This window comes from Nymphalis io, chromosome 7, assembly GCF_905147045.1.
Source record: "Nymphalis io chromosome 7, ilAglIoxx1.1, whole genome shotgun sequence".
NCBI lineage: Eukaryota > Metazoa > Arthropoda > Insecta > Lepidoptera > Nymphalidae > Nymphalis > Nymphalis io.
Window position 1 is genome coordinate 9,452,460 of NC_065894.1, and position 14,682 is coordinate 9,467,141.

The window sequence follows — 14,682 nt, forward strand, 5'->3', positions numbered from 1 at the left end:
CACACGGCAGTTATTCAATCGCTTTCAAACATCAATACTTTGTCTTCTTTTTCGGTATGAAGTGTAAGTACAGTACAGTAACAGCCTGTTAATGTCCCACTGCTGGGCTAAGGCCTCCTCTCCCTTTTGAGGAGAAGGTTTGGAGCTTATTCCACCATGGTGCTCCAAATGCGGGTTGGTAGAATACACGTGGCCAAATTTCAATGAAATTAGGCACATGCAGGTTTGTTCACGATGTTTTCATTCACCGTCAAGCACGAGATGAATTATAAAAACACAAATTAAGCACATGAAATTTAATTGCTCGCCTGGATTTGAAACCACGATCATCGGTTAAGATTCATGTTTTCTAATCACTGGGCAATCTCGACTCTCGAAGTGTAAGTGAGCTAGTGTAATGATATATACCAGGGACATCATTGCTTAGTTCCTTTGACGGTGTTGTAAATGAACTGTTAATATTGCTTATGTTTATGGGAGACGGTGAAAACTTACCATCGCGTATATTCGTCAAATACATCCATCATTTTAAGCTTGAAAGCAATGCTCCGATAAGTAGTTTTTTCGCTATGAAAGGTGAATGAGAAAGCGTTATTATTAATAGACATTAAGGTTATACCGAAACAGATTTCATGATTAACAGCATAATAGCAATGTAAAGAATTACAATAATCAATACATGAACGCTTTTAAAATTATATATCTAATTAAAAATCGTCAAGTAGCACTCTTTCTGTATCATTAAAAATATGTATGTGTATATAAAGAGGTTTGATGAAACAGAGCCACACTGATCTTTAGAAAAAAAAGACGTAATTGACCTTTTAATTGTGATGTTAATGATTAAAGACCTTACTTATAAACGGTTTTTTTAGCGGATGTTTAGTTAAACTATTATTTCGCTCTTTCTGTTATTATTGGTTTGATATTTGAATGAAAAAAGACACAGCTTTCTTTAACTGATTACTCGCTAAGCATCGTTTATAAGAAAGGTCGGTAAGTTTTATTAAAACATCTATATTTATTTCAACAAAGATCTTAGGGGTGACATGTTGGAGAAGGAAAGCAACGAATAGATCGGACTGGAGAGTTTTACTGGATCAGGCTAAGGGTCACCCGCGGCTGTAACGCCTCATGTGATGATAGTTATAAATATTTATTTCATTTTTAAATAACAAATTTATTTTTTAACAAAGTGCTTTTTTATACCGTAAAAGAACTATGAATAATAATAACGCTATAAATAAGCTATACTTACGAAAGCATTCATTATACGTAAAAAAAGCCGTATATTTTTTTAAACGGATGAATAAAAGAAAGCACAGAACGGTAACGACTTACGATTTACACCTAATAAGTTAATGGCGGCAGTTTGCTTATATTTATTTCTCGCCTCATGAGATTCGTATCAATATCGACTTCGTGAATATTAAACCAATTTCTTTTAATTTTCTTGTTTTTTTTTTATTTTTTATTTTAGCTTTTATAGAAACCTTATCGTCTATGGTCTTTAAAAGTTTTATTTGTAAACTCATTACTTCGTAGCATATGTATGTGTGGCGTCTATTGCAATGCTTATTTTTTTTTAATATTTTTTTGAGTTTTATGCAGGATTTTATAAACTTTGTACTGTACTGGTGTACTTAGTACATACTAAGGGATGGATAATCTTTCTTACAATGTCCATATGCGATAGGGACCACTTACTATCAGGTGGACCATTTGTTTGCCCGTTTTTTTTTTTTAATAATTTATTTTTTATGGACATTGTAGGCAGACTGACTAATGGTCATGACAGTGGTCACTAAAACATTGAACATTCTGTTCCAATGCGTCACCAATCATGAGAACTAAGATATTTTGTATCTGAAGTTACACTGGCTCACTCCAACAGATACACAACAGTACCAAATATTGCTGTATGACGGTAGAATATCTCATGAGTGGGTTGTATCTACCCAGACGGTCATAAAACCCTACCAACAAATAGGGCATCGCAATGTCGAATGAATATGTGGATTGCAAGCATTTGGATATTCTTGTGACATCTACGGCGTCATTAATGGATCGTTTATAATGTATTAATCGATATTTTTTTCTTATTTCAGAACTAAATATAATTCACTGTGATCTTAAGCCTGAGAATATTCTACTATGCAACCCCAAGAGGTCAGCCATAAAGATTGTGGACTTTGGTAGTTCATGTCAACTAGGTCAAAGGGTGAGTGCGATTATTATCATTACGTCATTGCATACATATAAAGTGACTAGAATTTACATAATAACTGTAGTAGTTGCTGTATAATTATAATAAACTTAAAACATTATAATTAACTTTTTGACATTTGTATGTGGAAACTTTTCAAGGGATACGATTAAGAATAATAAACACGAAAAATCCACAGAGTTTAATTGAAGTTAAACGTTAATAGAATACGTTCTAAATTCAAATTAATTGTATCGACTTTGAAAAAGTTTTCTAATTTTAGTCGTGTATGAACCGAGTCCATCTAATATTTAACGAACTTATAAACTGGTCTGTCTTCTTCTTTCGTATGTCAAATAAATAATGAAAGAAAGAGATGAATCGATACATGATTGAACAACCAATATACGTTTATAAGTAATGTCCATTTTGTTTGGTTGGGTTATAATAAGACTTGGGAAAATGTATCTAAAGTAATATTAAAAGTAATATTTAAAGTAAAATAATACTTGTAAATAAATCCATTGTGGAGTATAAAGCTTGCAAAGAGAAATGTATGTATGAAATATAATCGGAAATATGACATAATAATGACGACAATTTCATAATGTGATACTTTGCATTTACTTATCAGCTCGTATATCGCTTTTCGCGGCATTTATTGCGCCGACAAGTTTATTAATTGTATTTCCTATCCACTGTTAGCTGTGCGCATGCGACGATTGAAACATTTAAAGAAAGATAATCTAAATTGAAACAGAAGCTTATATGGATTAGCTTTATTAAATTATTAATGAATTATTAATTAAGAATGGTATGTAGTTTATGAATCGTAGTCTTGTTTGAAAATATTTAATGTTCGATAAATTTAGATTGATTGAAGAAGTCAAGTCAAGAAGTACCGAATATCAAATCGTTTAGTATTACGTTATACATTTATACATTATTTTAGTAAATATATATTAGCGTTAATAATTTTGTCATGAACATAACTATATAATAAATACCGGAATCACTTCCGTAGAACAACTGATTCATCTGTCAATACATATAGAGGCTTTCAAATGGCCAACCGTCAGAATTTAAGCACTTAGACGAGGAGAATTTAACTTCACAAGTTATTACGATCAAAGCTCGTAGCTAAATTACTGAACGAATTACTTTAATCATTAAATTGACCTGTTTTTTTTAATCATTGAATGAAATAGAAATTTAGAATCTTATCTGCGTCTCTACCAAAACAAAACTAACGAATTTTTATTCGTCAATACGGACCGGTGCCTACAGTAGATTAATAATCATTAATGAAAATAATATCCTAATAATAATATCCTGGGACATTATTCATACACGGCCATCTGATCCCAAACTAAGCAGAGCTTGCACTATGGAAACCAGACAACTGATATACTATATTTTTCTTTTGTAAATGCTTACTTATACTATAGATAATTACACACAGACTCAGGACAAACAGACATGTTCATGCACACAAATGTCTATTCTGGGTGGGAATCGAACCCACAACCTTCGGCGTGAAAGGCAGGTATCTTACCAACCATGCCAACTCAAAATGAAACTTAATAAAAGTTTCCAAAGGAAACTTGATACAATGTTGTATAATTTTATTAATGACTTCAAATGAACCGAGACAAATATAATATCTAAAATTTGTTAAGAATATGATAGTGGAAACTCATCATAACATAATTCCCATTATTTAACTCATAGTCTAATTGTTGTGATAAATCACTTCGGGGTCTTCCGATTTATTAGCAATCGGTTAAAGGCTATCATCAATTGCGCGTAAAATGTATGTAAATATATAAATTAATGTTGTTGTCCGCGTGTACGCCGTACAAAACTCCTTGGACTTTGTAGATATACAATACGTAAATAATTATATTTTATTATTGATAATTATTGTATTAATTAATACGTAATATAAGATGAACTTTGACCGTTTCGTTTTCCTTATTTCGTGAGTACATGAAATGTAAGGATAATCGACATATATATATTTTAATGTAATATATTATTTTGATATTAAAATAACATAAAATAATCGTTAATTGAAACGATTTTGACATTTATTATTATATTATACGTAAGTAATAAAATGGTAAGTGAATATACCGTCTTATTATGATGATATCATGTTATGTAGCAAGTATTTAATGATGAAATATTATTTAATATACGCTAATTATGAATTGAAATATTTAAAAGTTTTACTACTATTTTTAAAAGTTATTGACGAGCCGGTTGGCGTGGTTGGTGGATGCTTGCCTTTCACGCTGAAAGTTGTGGGTTCGATTCCCACCCAGGACTGGTATTTGTGTGTATGAACATGTCTGTTTGTCCTGAGTCTGTGTGTAATTATCTATATAAGTATGTATTTACAAAAGAAAAATAGTATATGTAGTATGTCAGTTGTCAGGTTTCCATTGCAAAAGCTCTGTTCAAGCTTAATTTGGGATCAGATGGCTGTGTGTGAAAAATGTCCCAGGATATTATTATTCTTAATTATTATTATAATTATTCCAAAAAATATATTTACAATTCATACACAAAGATATGGGGGCACGTGATGTGAAAATCGCAGATTCTCGCAGCAGGCTACTCTCCTTAGGTTTTTGTCGTGACAGCTTCTAATATAAGCTTCACGCTGAACTGAGTAGGAAAATATGAATGATTCCTTTAAATATGATTTTGATTGATTTATTAAAGTATAAATAGTTTTTGTTGTATTTACTAAACTAACTAACGGCTCTGTTTGAGAACATAGGAACTTTTCTGTTCCTAAACCGTCATACGATATTACTGTTGAAACACATGCCACATATCTCTAAGAATTTCTTACAAAAAACGCATGTGTCGCGACACAAACGTAACAGTTCGCAATTTAAACAAAAGCTTGTTTAGCTGCTCGACGTTTTCTATCATGTCATTATTGTGATTTTAAAATTATCTTTCAGATATACCAATACATCCAATCAAGGTTCTACAGATCGCCGGAGGTCCTTTTAGGCATTCCGTACGACCTAGCGATCGATATGTGGTCTCTTGGTTGCATACTGGTCGAGATGCACACTGGCGAGCCGTTGTTCAGCGGAGCCAACGAGCTCGACCAGATGAACAAGATCGTTGAAGTCTTGGGCATGCCGCCGGATCATTTGTTGGATCAGGTGATTTTTTATTAATTGTCAACAATTTATATACTATTTAAATATTGTTAATACATCATCAGATATTCTACCGCAAAACAGCAGTACTTGCTATTGTTGTGTTCCGGTTTGAAGGGTGAGTGAGCCAGTGTAATTACAGGCACAAGGGACATAAAATCTTAGTTCCCAAGGTTGGTGGCGTATTGGCTATGTAAGCGATGGTTGACATTTCTTTGGCGTTTGGTGACCACTAACCATCAAGTGGCCCATATGCTCGTCCGCCTCCCGGGATATTCTATATAAAAAAAAAAGATATCTAGGTAAGATTTATTTCGAAATTTAAAATTCTAATTAATATAAACAAAACGTTTGTGACTTACGATTAGTTATCGTGTGAATACGTAAATGTAAAACATTCGCAACGACGACAATAATTATAGCTCCGCGAAAGCGTTCAGGATGAAGATATAATGGCTCTTAACTCGCGATAATTGTCTAACTTTGAACAATATGTTGCCGACGTTTAATTGTGTAACCATAGCGACACTACGACCCACTTTCATTGTTAATTGGAAATAAGACAACTTTTCGAACACTTAAGATCTCTTATGAAACGCTCGAACGTGTTACTCGTGAACGTTATGCGACAAAAACTTATTGCAATCGTTTATTTTGCGGTACAACAAATGCACTACATTATCATTGTTACATAAAGTAAAGTAAAAGTAACAGCCTGTGAATGTCCCACTGATGGGCTAAGGCCTCCTCTCCCTTTTTTAAGGAGTAAGTATGGAGCTTATTCCACCGCGCTGCTGAAATGCGGGTTGGTGGAATACACATGTGGCAGAATTTCAGTGAAATTAGACACATGCAGGTTTCCTCACGATGTTTTTCTTCACCGTATAGCACGAGATGAATTATAATCACAAATTAAGCACATGAAAATTCAGTGATGCTTGCCAGGGTTTGAACCCACGATTATTGGTCAAGAATCACGCGTTCTTATCACTGGGCCATCTCAGCTTTTTTTATTTTTTGTTACATAATTTGAAATCAATTTTAAAATAGTTTCAAATAATACACACAGTTGTCTGTTTATAGAAGACTTTTCAGTACTTGTTAATCGTTAGCACGAGAGTTGAAATAAACAAAACCATAAAAGGATATTTCTGTTTTTAGAATACCAAAGAGGATAATCAAAATTATAGTTCCAAAAAAGTAAAGTTTTAAAAATAAAAGAGCAAAAATATATTTAGGTTCTAAAAGGTAACAGTGAAAATGTAGACGAATTACAAGCCATTGTTTAAAAGTGTGTACCGATTGAAAAAATATCCCGTTGTGAAAACATTTCATATTCAGGAGAAGACGTAACGTAGGGTTTAATCAAGACGTTAAAAATGACTTCAATTCCACCGCGCTTGAAGAAATTTGGCAACTATTTTCTTTGTCGCACCACTAAAAAATGGAATTCTTCACCAGCACACTGAATTGTTCCCCTCAAACGAGGCGTGAAGAGGTACATTGCGGGCCGGCAAGGTGGGGGCGGCTAGTGCAGAACATTCTACCCAACTGTTCTAGCCGTCGTCGCGTTTAGACTCCACTATCACTTAACATCAGGTGTAGTGGAGTCATTTGCTTTCCCGGTATATTTAATAAAAATGACTTATGCGGATAAAACACTGAAAGCAACATGTTCGTGTGTACGGTTCTTATATATAAACGCTTATATAAAATTAATCATGTGAATTTTTTCAGGCACACAAAACAAGAAAGTTCTTTGACAAATTACCAGCGTCCGAAGGCGGTGGTTACGTTCTGAAGAAGGTAGCGGGCAAAGATGGGTAAGTAAATTATCATTACGGAATATTGATATGTTTATAAATCGTAATTTTTTTTTTAGTAGGATAGGTTAGGTTAGTATTTTAGTGTAGCTTATACTACATAGACACATTTCGAATTTGAAATTTGAATGGTATTGCAATGCAATATAATATTATAATAATATATTCTTAAAAATCTGTTGGACTATTAATAAATAAAATCTAAAAACTATTCTTAAAAATCTTATATTAGTATATGTTGAAATGTTGTATATTGTAGTTGCTAGATTATACAATGACTACTTTTCAATTTGAAGATAGAAATAAATATTTTTATGTTTTACTCATAAACTTTTTATAACATTTTGTCTAAACGCTTCATTTGCAAATTTCAGCCGCAAATGTCGTCTACATAGTTTTTCTTTTATTTATTATTAATTTCAATGTTTGTTACAAATTTGATAAGAAATACCCGTTTCTTCTAAGCGTAATGTACACGTAAAATAATTTGTACAATTAAACACTGTCTGGAGTCGTAATATTATAACAACGTAGCTCCCAAAGTAGAAGTGACCACAGTCGAATGCTAAGCTACAGAGCTTGACACGCATCACAATTGTCGCAGCGGTTACAGGAAGTACCGCGCGGCGGGCACGCGGCGCCTGCACGACATCCTCGGCGTGGAGGGCGGCGGGCCGGCGGCGCGGCGGCGCGGCGAGCCCGGACACTCCGTCTCCGACTACCTCAAGTTCAAGGTGCGCACGGGAACCGGTCTTAACCGGGGATTACGGGTTCGAACCCGCAATCGACAATTCATTCTCACGATACAACAATAGAAATAAGCTCCAAATATTCTCAAATGGAAAGGTTTCGTTATTCTGCCGCCTAATATTAATGATTTGTACTGCTGTGTTCCGGTTTGAAGGAGGATTACATGCAAGACGTAACATCTTAGATCTCATTATTGGTCGTACGATGACGTTGTAAAATTCGTTTTTTACCTCAATCAATTCCACAGCGACACATAAAACAGCAACATCAGTAATCTATGACAAATATGGCCAACTTTTCACGAGAATCGAACATATTTTTAATCTTAAAACGTGACTCGTTAAATTTGCCTCTGCGACTGAAAGCAAAAGTATTACAATAAAATAAAATATATTTATACTCTCTATTCAAATACCCAAAAATATAAATCCATGTTCCTCATATGTGATTCAAATAATAGCAACTTGGAGAGGGACTAATAGAGGTTTACTATACATTCCAGGACCTAATTCTGCGCATGCTGGAGTACGACCCGAAACAGCGCGTGACGCCGTACTACGCGCTGCAGCACAACTTCTTTAAGCGCACCGCCGACGAGTCCACCAACACGCAGCAAGCGCAGTCGCATCACCAGCACGGTCAGTATCTCTTATCTTAGATGTGTGGTCCGAGTCCAGAGAGATCTCAATAAACATCTATTGATAGAGATTTGCCACTGGCAAATTGTTGCATACTGCAACATTTATATTTATATATTATTGATGTACTCATCAAATGCAGTTCCATCATTGTCACGGTGAGTTTCAACGTCAAGGTTTTCGCTTCTATTAGAATATAAAGTCTGAGTAGTGAATCTGAGTTTACTGGTGGTAGAGCTTTGTGAAAGTTCGCCTGGATAGGTACCACCCACTCATCAGATATTCTACCGCTAAACAGCAATACTTGGTATTGTTGTGTTTCGGTTTGAAGGGTGAGTGAGCCAGTGTAATTACAGGCACAAGGGACATAACATCTTATTTCCCAAGGTTGGTGGCACATTGGTGATGTAAGCGATGGTTAACATTTCTTACAATGCTAATGTGTTATGGGCGTTGGTGACCACTTATCATCAGGTGGCCCATATGCTCGTCCGCCTTCCTATTCTATAAAAAAAAGAGTAAGACCTACTTCGGTAGACGCCAGCGACAACAACGAGAGAAACTCGGGTGACAGGTATGATCAGTGTCTTTATCTTCATTTATGGAAGAATGCTAGTCAAAACATTGGGACATAACTTCAACAATTATCGAACTATATCAGCATTCGCAGCACTCATTTCGGTGAGTTCTCTAGAAAAATGATTTACTCCAAAAAATTGTTCAAAATAAGTGTAATGTGTCAAGCAGAGGCAACATTCAAACCAATAATTTTCACCGAGACAAATTGTACCACCGATACTTCAGTTTCAGGTCAGTCTCATCCTACTCTCTCTAACTCCTCCGATACAGATATATCAATATATACATATATAAATGTCAAATAGAAAGAAATAGAGTATAAAAATTGTACGACGTATATTGGATTTGCATATTAAATATTCTTTAAAAATTATTTCGGAATACAAAAGATTTAATAAATGCGTATTAGTTTTTATTTTTTGTCATTACCATATTTTGTTGGTTTTGATTTAAAATTGTTTTAATTTATGATATTGTGTAGACATACATAGATGTGAAATTATCATTTCGAGCTTTTGTTGTGTTCCTGCTAACACATGAAGCTTTTATCATAATATCATTATTATGTTATGGGTGGTTTAGAATCGGATATCAAAATTATTTATGTAAATTATCTATTTAATGCAAACATTTGTATGATAAATATGCTAAATATGTGTTATATGTTTCTGTGCTGCTGAAATAACAATATAATTTCTACTTATAACTTTTGTAAATAATATCAAGAATGGATGCCGTTTTATGAAATAACAGAAAGCATAGACAAAATTAATCTTCATTATTATTCATATTTATATGCAATTTGTGTTGAACATTTTTATATAATTATGGAATTAACTTGTCACTAGTAATGAAACTTTTAAAAATAATAAGATATTTAAATCTACCGTCTTAGAAATAAATAATTAACAAATTAAATAATTCTATATTCAAAATAATATTGTACTGATTCTATTGTACTGATTCGATGAAATAATTATAATAATAATTGATATATGAAGTGATTATGTCTACGCTGAATTATCCATTACAATCGTAATTAATATTTAATAGCATGTGTATAATGTCGATGTTCGCGGCAGATGGCCCGGAATCGCGATGACTAGAGCGCCCCGGCGGCACCCCCTCGCGACACTAACGCCGCCATGTGCCTAACATTGTACGCCAGGTCTGCCGTCTTGATATAGGAATGCTATTTAACCCACCCCCTTCCACTGACCCCACACCCCCCACCCACACCGTCACGACAGAGTGACGTGCGATAGTTGAAATAATCCAATGAATTAGACTGTTTTTTTTTATATATCATAACATAGTACTAGTTTTAAGTATAAATTTGTATATAGTTTGCTTGAATGCAAAAATAATCTCACTATATTGGATGCGTTTAAATTGAAAATAATTGGTAATTTCTGTGTTTGCAACTTTTTCAATTCATCAGAAATTCACCAAAGATTGCATAAGATTTACCAATTTTTACTGGCGGACATTCATTACTATCATTTGTTGAAAACACAGAAGTTTTCAATTGTTTTGAGGATAACACAGATAAAAACTATACATTTTTCATAGACATTGTAATGTATATAGAAAATACACAAACATTTTTTGGAGAAAAAAAATGTAAAGGAGGTAATAACATTAGAGTCAATTCGTATTCAATACTGTTGCCATCACCGCTGTCACTCTTCTAATTGGTTTCGATTCTTTGGCATGTCTTCATCCATTGTATTGTAGTGCATGGCTTTTTGTAGTATCTTCGATATCTGCATTAAAAAAAAAATACCGAAGTGTATGGGCACTTTTTTTTAAAGATAATTTGTATGATTAACACTATATGCAAGGATTTGTGATTCCTCCCTATTGCAAGATCAATGTAGTGCAATTTTTGTTTTTTAATTAATGATTGTTACATAAATGTCAAAATTTTATTGCAGATACCGATTAATGGTTTTTTGTTCTAACATATAATGTTTATTTATTTATTATTTTATTTTGATAACGTACATAAAAATTTATTCTTGTGATAAATATTTTAATACTGTCTCATATGATTTAGGCATTATAAGTAGCTCTGGGATTAGGTACCTCATGAATGAGTTAGATTACCCCATAGATAACTGCCAGCCCCCCCCCCCCACTATATCAAAATTAGCTAGAATTTAAGTTGAAGTTGAAATCGTTGAAAACTTTTAAATAAACATGTTTTATAGATAAACAGTTAACATACGAGCCTTTCAAGTATTGTGATGTATATAAATTAAACTACGAATGGAAATATCTAAAGCACTTAAATATTATAGTACAAGCCGTGTATCTGTTTACATAATTTCGGTTTCTCGTTGACTGTTGTCGAGGGACTGTTTACGGTAAGGTTTTGACGATTTCGGCTCGCGTGGTGGTGCGCTGAGGTGTAACGGTCGCGTTCCGGCAGTGGGCGGCGCGCGGCTGTGGGGCGCCGAGCGCATGGAGGTGGAGGGCGTGCGGCGCGACGACGACCTGCTGCAGCCCGTGTGCCTGCAGCACAGCCCCGTCGCCATTCATTAGCGGCGCGACCGTGCCCTGCTGCAGCCGGTGTGCCTGCAGCACAGCCCCGTCGCCATTCATTAGCGGCGCGACCGTGCCCTGCTGCAGCCCGTGTGCCTGCAGCACAGCGCCGTCGCCATTCATTAGCGGCGCGACCGTGCCCTGCTGCAGCCCGTGTGCCTGCAGCACAGCTCCGTCGCCATTCATTAGCGGCGCGACCGCGCCCTGCTGCGGCCCGTGCGCCTGCAGCACAAGCTCGTCGCCATTCATTAGCGTCGCGACCGGCCCGTCGCCGGCCTCGAGCGCCACTAGCGCCGCGCGCGCCGCAGTGACTCACAGTGCGCGAGTGACGGCGCTCGCCCCGTGGCGACGCTCTCGGACTGAATCCATATTTATAATTCTATATTTTTATTTAATGCGATAAGTCTGACTGTAAAGAGACATTGTGGTGACGATTTGTTACGTTGTAACATGTATTGTATTATTTGTTCGTAAACGCTTCACTCGACCGTACTTAGAGGGTTCCGCGGGGCCGTGGAGGCCCCCCCCCACATCCGGACGCATCAAGGGCATGAAAGCTAGGTTTTTTTATTGTTACGCAATGCATATCAAAGACGCAATATGGTAGAAAATAAATATTGTACATAAATTTAGGAGACCGAATAATAATGGATACAGACTGCGACTTAAACCGGTTAATATAGTTTAGATACATCTATGCTAGTTAAGCTTTCGTTCAGTTAATTATCGCAAGCTTTATATTTTTAAAGTGTCGGCAACTGATGACTGAAAATCAAAGGGCCAAACAGAATTTCATTTTATCGATACAACCAAATAAAAAAATAGATTAAAAATAATAATAATAATAAAAAAAGTATTTTTTGACTGCACAAATTGACTCGAATCGATTCTCCTGACGTTGAAATCATTTGAAACTTTGCCCTCGCATTTCAGAGTTGTTGTATATTGTAAATGTTTTAACTCCAATCTCGAATGCATGAGATTTGAGATTCAGTACATCAATACACGTGTACTGTGTTACATATAGGTTATTTTTGACCCATTGGAATATTCAGACGATATGTAAAACAAAGAATAGTGTATAGGTAATTCTATAAAAAAAAAACACAAAATGTACTTGTAGGTTACGGGAATGTTCATCATATATAAAGAAAATTTTTTTGGGTATTTCAAATAGGAGTTAATAAATTAAACTGACTTGTTCAACCTTTTTGGATTTGAATCTACAATAGATTAACCTCATTGCAACAGACTGGTCGTAACTTTGTAACGGAGATATTTTGTATAGCATACACTGAATCACTGCCTTATTGTGCCGGAACTTTTATGGATAAGGCCCGCTACTCACTTGCTTTTTTTGCGTCCATGATTGTGTGTCGTGAAACGTGACTTATGTAAGTTGTACCTTGTAGTACAAATGTATTGCACATATTATTTGTATAATATTGTATACTGTAATGTTATAAGAGAATACTGGGACTCTTTGGTACAAAATGGAGTTTGATATTCTATAGTGTCTATATTGTATGTAATAAAGAGGCAAAGAGGTTGTATATTAGATTTTGCTTGTATAGCAATAAAATATCGACTTTGCATAATTTTGACGGGATCCTGTGGATAGTCGATTAGGGTCTAACGAGTAGCTTTTTTATACTCTGTTATAGACACAGAAATACCATAGAGGATAATTTAATACGGATATATTAACGGTCACAGCTGTCCTGGGTTGCGGGTACGAGCGTCGGTTAAAAAGTTGCGTCAGTAGCGGGCCTTAGAATTAGCGACTTTACCCTGAACACATGTGATTTAGCAAATTATATTTTTTTCAATTGTGTATAGTTCGTGAACCGACTGATGTTAGACGTTCAGGGTGAAGCGGCTAACGATGACATTGCAACTGATAGCAGATTTTTTTGTGCTGCAGAATGTTGCCGTGATTTTTTATATAAAAAAACAACTCCCCACACCCCGAAAACTTATTTTAAAATAACAATGTTTGTATGGTACAATTATTTTCGTACATGAAGCATGAAAGTATTTTATTATATGATTTCTAGCTCTGTAAGCGCTGCGACTGTTTTCCAACTGTTATTTTGTTCATTTAATTGTAGATTTGAATCTATTTCTAATCTCTGGTCTGAAATATAAATTTTTCGAATATCTGTATAATATTTACTGTATTAATAATACTTTTTTGCTTCATGAGGTTATAGGATTGTTAGAAATAAGAAATAGGTATGGGAAAACAGTTTTGTTTGATTATAGGAAAGTAACAAATTATTATGCTGACGGGTCTCCGAGATTACTCAAGTGTTCTTAAGTTCTTTGTAATATAAACGATAATGTTAAATGTTCTTCATAATTCAAATGTAACGATATTATGAGAATATTTTTTTTAATTAATATTATAATAATTGTAAATCGATTGTACACGAATATTTTGTGATATTGCTCTATGTCGTTCAGACTGACTCATTACAGCATGGGAAGTGTCGCGTACCGAAGCGAATATAATACATAGGAATGAGTCAGTCTGGACAGCTATCGTACCAATGCCTTAAAGGGGACCCGTCGTACCAATGTTATTTTTCACAACGGAGCCTGATAAAGTGATAAATTGATACAAAAATAATAAAAACACCAACCTATTCGTAAAGTTCTAACTTTACCATTACTCAAGGATGGCCCTAGGTCTAGGCGTTTGCTTGAGTATGTTATATACTGTACTATTTATTTGTATTGACATGTTGGACGAGTGACAGCTGCGCGAGGAGCTAAATGTTTATTTCCTATCGAATTGTCAGTTCGCAGGCACTGTAACAATAAAAGGATAGAGCTTTATGTCACTAAGTTTTGTATTTTAAATCAATAAACGATAGCAATGATTTTCTTTTTGTTTTTCTTTCGATAACCCTGATGTTTTATGAAATATACTGCGGATGTTTGTTTGTCAT

At 34.9% G+C, this 14,682-nt stretch overlaps 1 protein-coding gene across 7 annotated transcripts in view; it reads left to right on the forward strand.

Moving 5' to 3' along the window:
- The window catches only part of LOC126769473 (serine/threonine-protein kinase minibrain), a 108,467-nt gene extending 93,851 nt beyond the window's left edge, over positions 1-14,616 (forward strand). For 5 of the 7 annotated variants that reach the window (XM_050488313.1, XM_050488316.1, XM_050488311.1 and 2 more), the window contains 6 exons: positions 2,109-2,221; positions 5,185-5,394; positions 7,129-7,214; positions 7,819-7,948; positions 8,467-8,602; positions 11,616-14,616. In XM_050488313.1, coding sequence (XP_050344270.1) covers positions 2,109-2,221; positions 5,185-5,394; positions 7,129-7,214; positions 7,819-7,948; positions 8,467-8,602; positions 11,616-11,728 — 788 coding nt within the window. In that variant the 3' untranslated portion in view covers positions 11,729-14,616. Of the gene's footprint in view, positions 1-2,108; positions 2,222-5,184; positions 5,395-7,128; positions 7,215-7,818; positions 7,949-8,466; positions 8,603-10,263; positions 10,350-11,615 lie in introns of all 7 variants that reach the window. The other 2 variants (XR_007669367.1, XM_050488312.1) reach the window with 2 other exon arrangements.
- Positions 14,617-14,682: the final 66 nt, after the last annotated feature.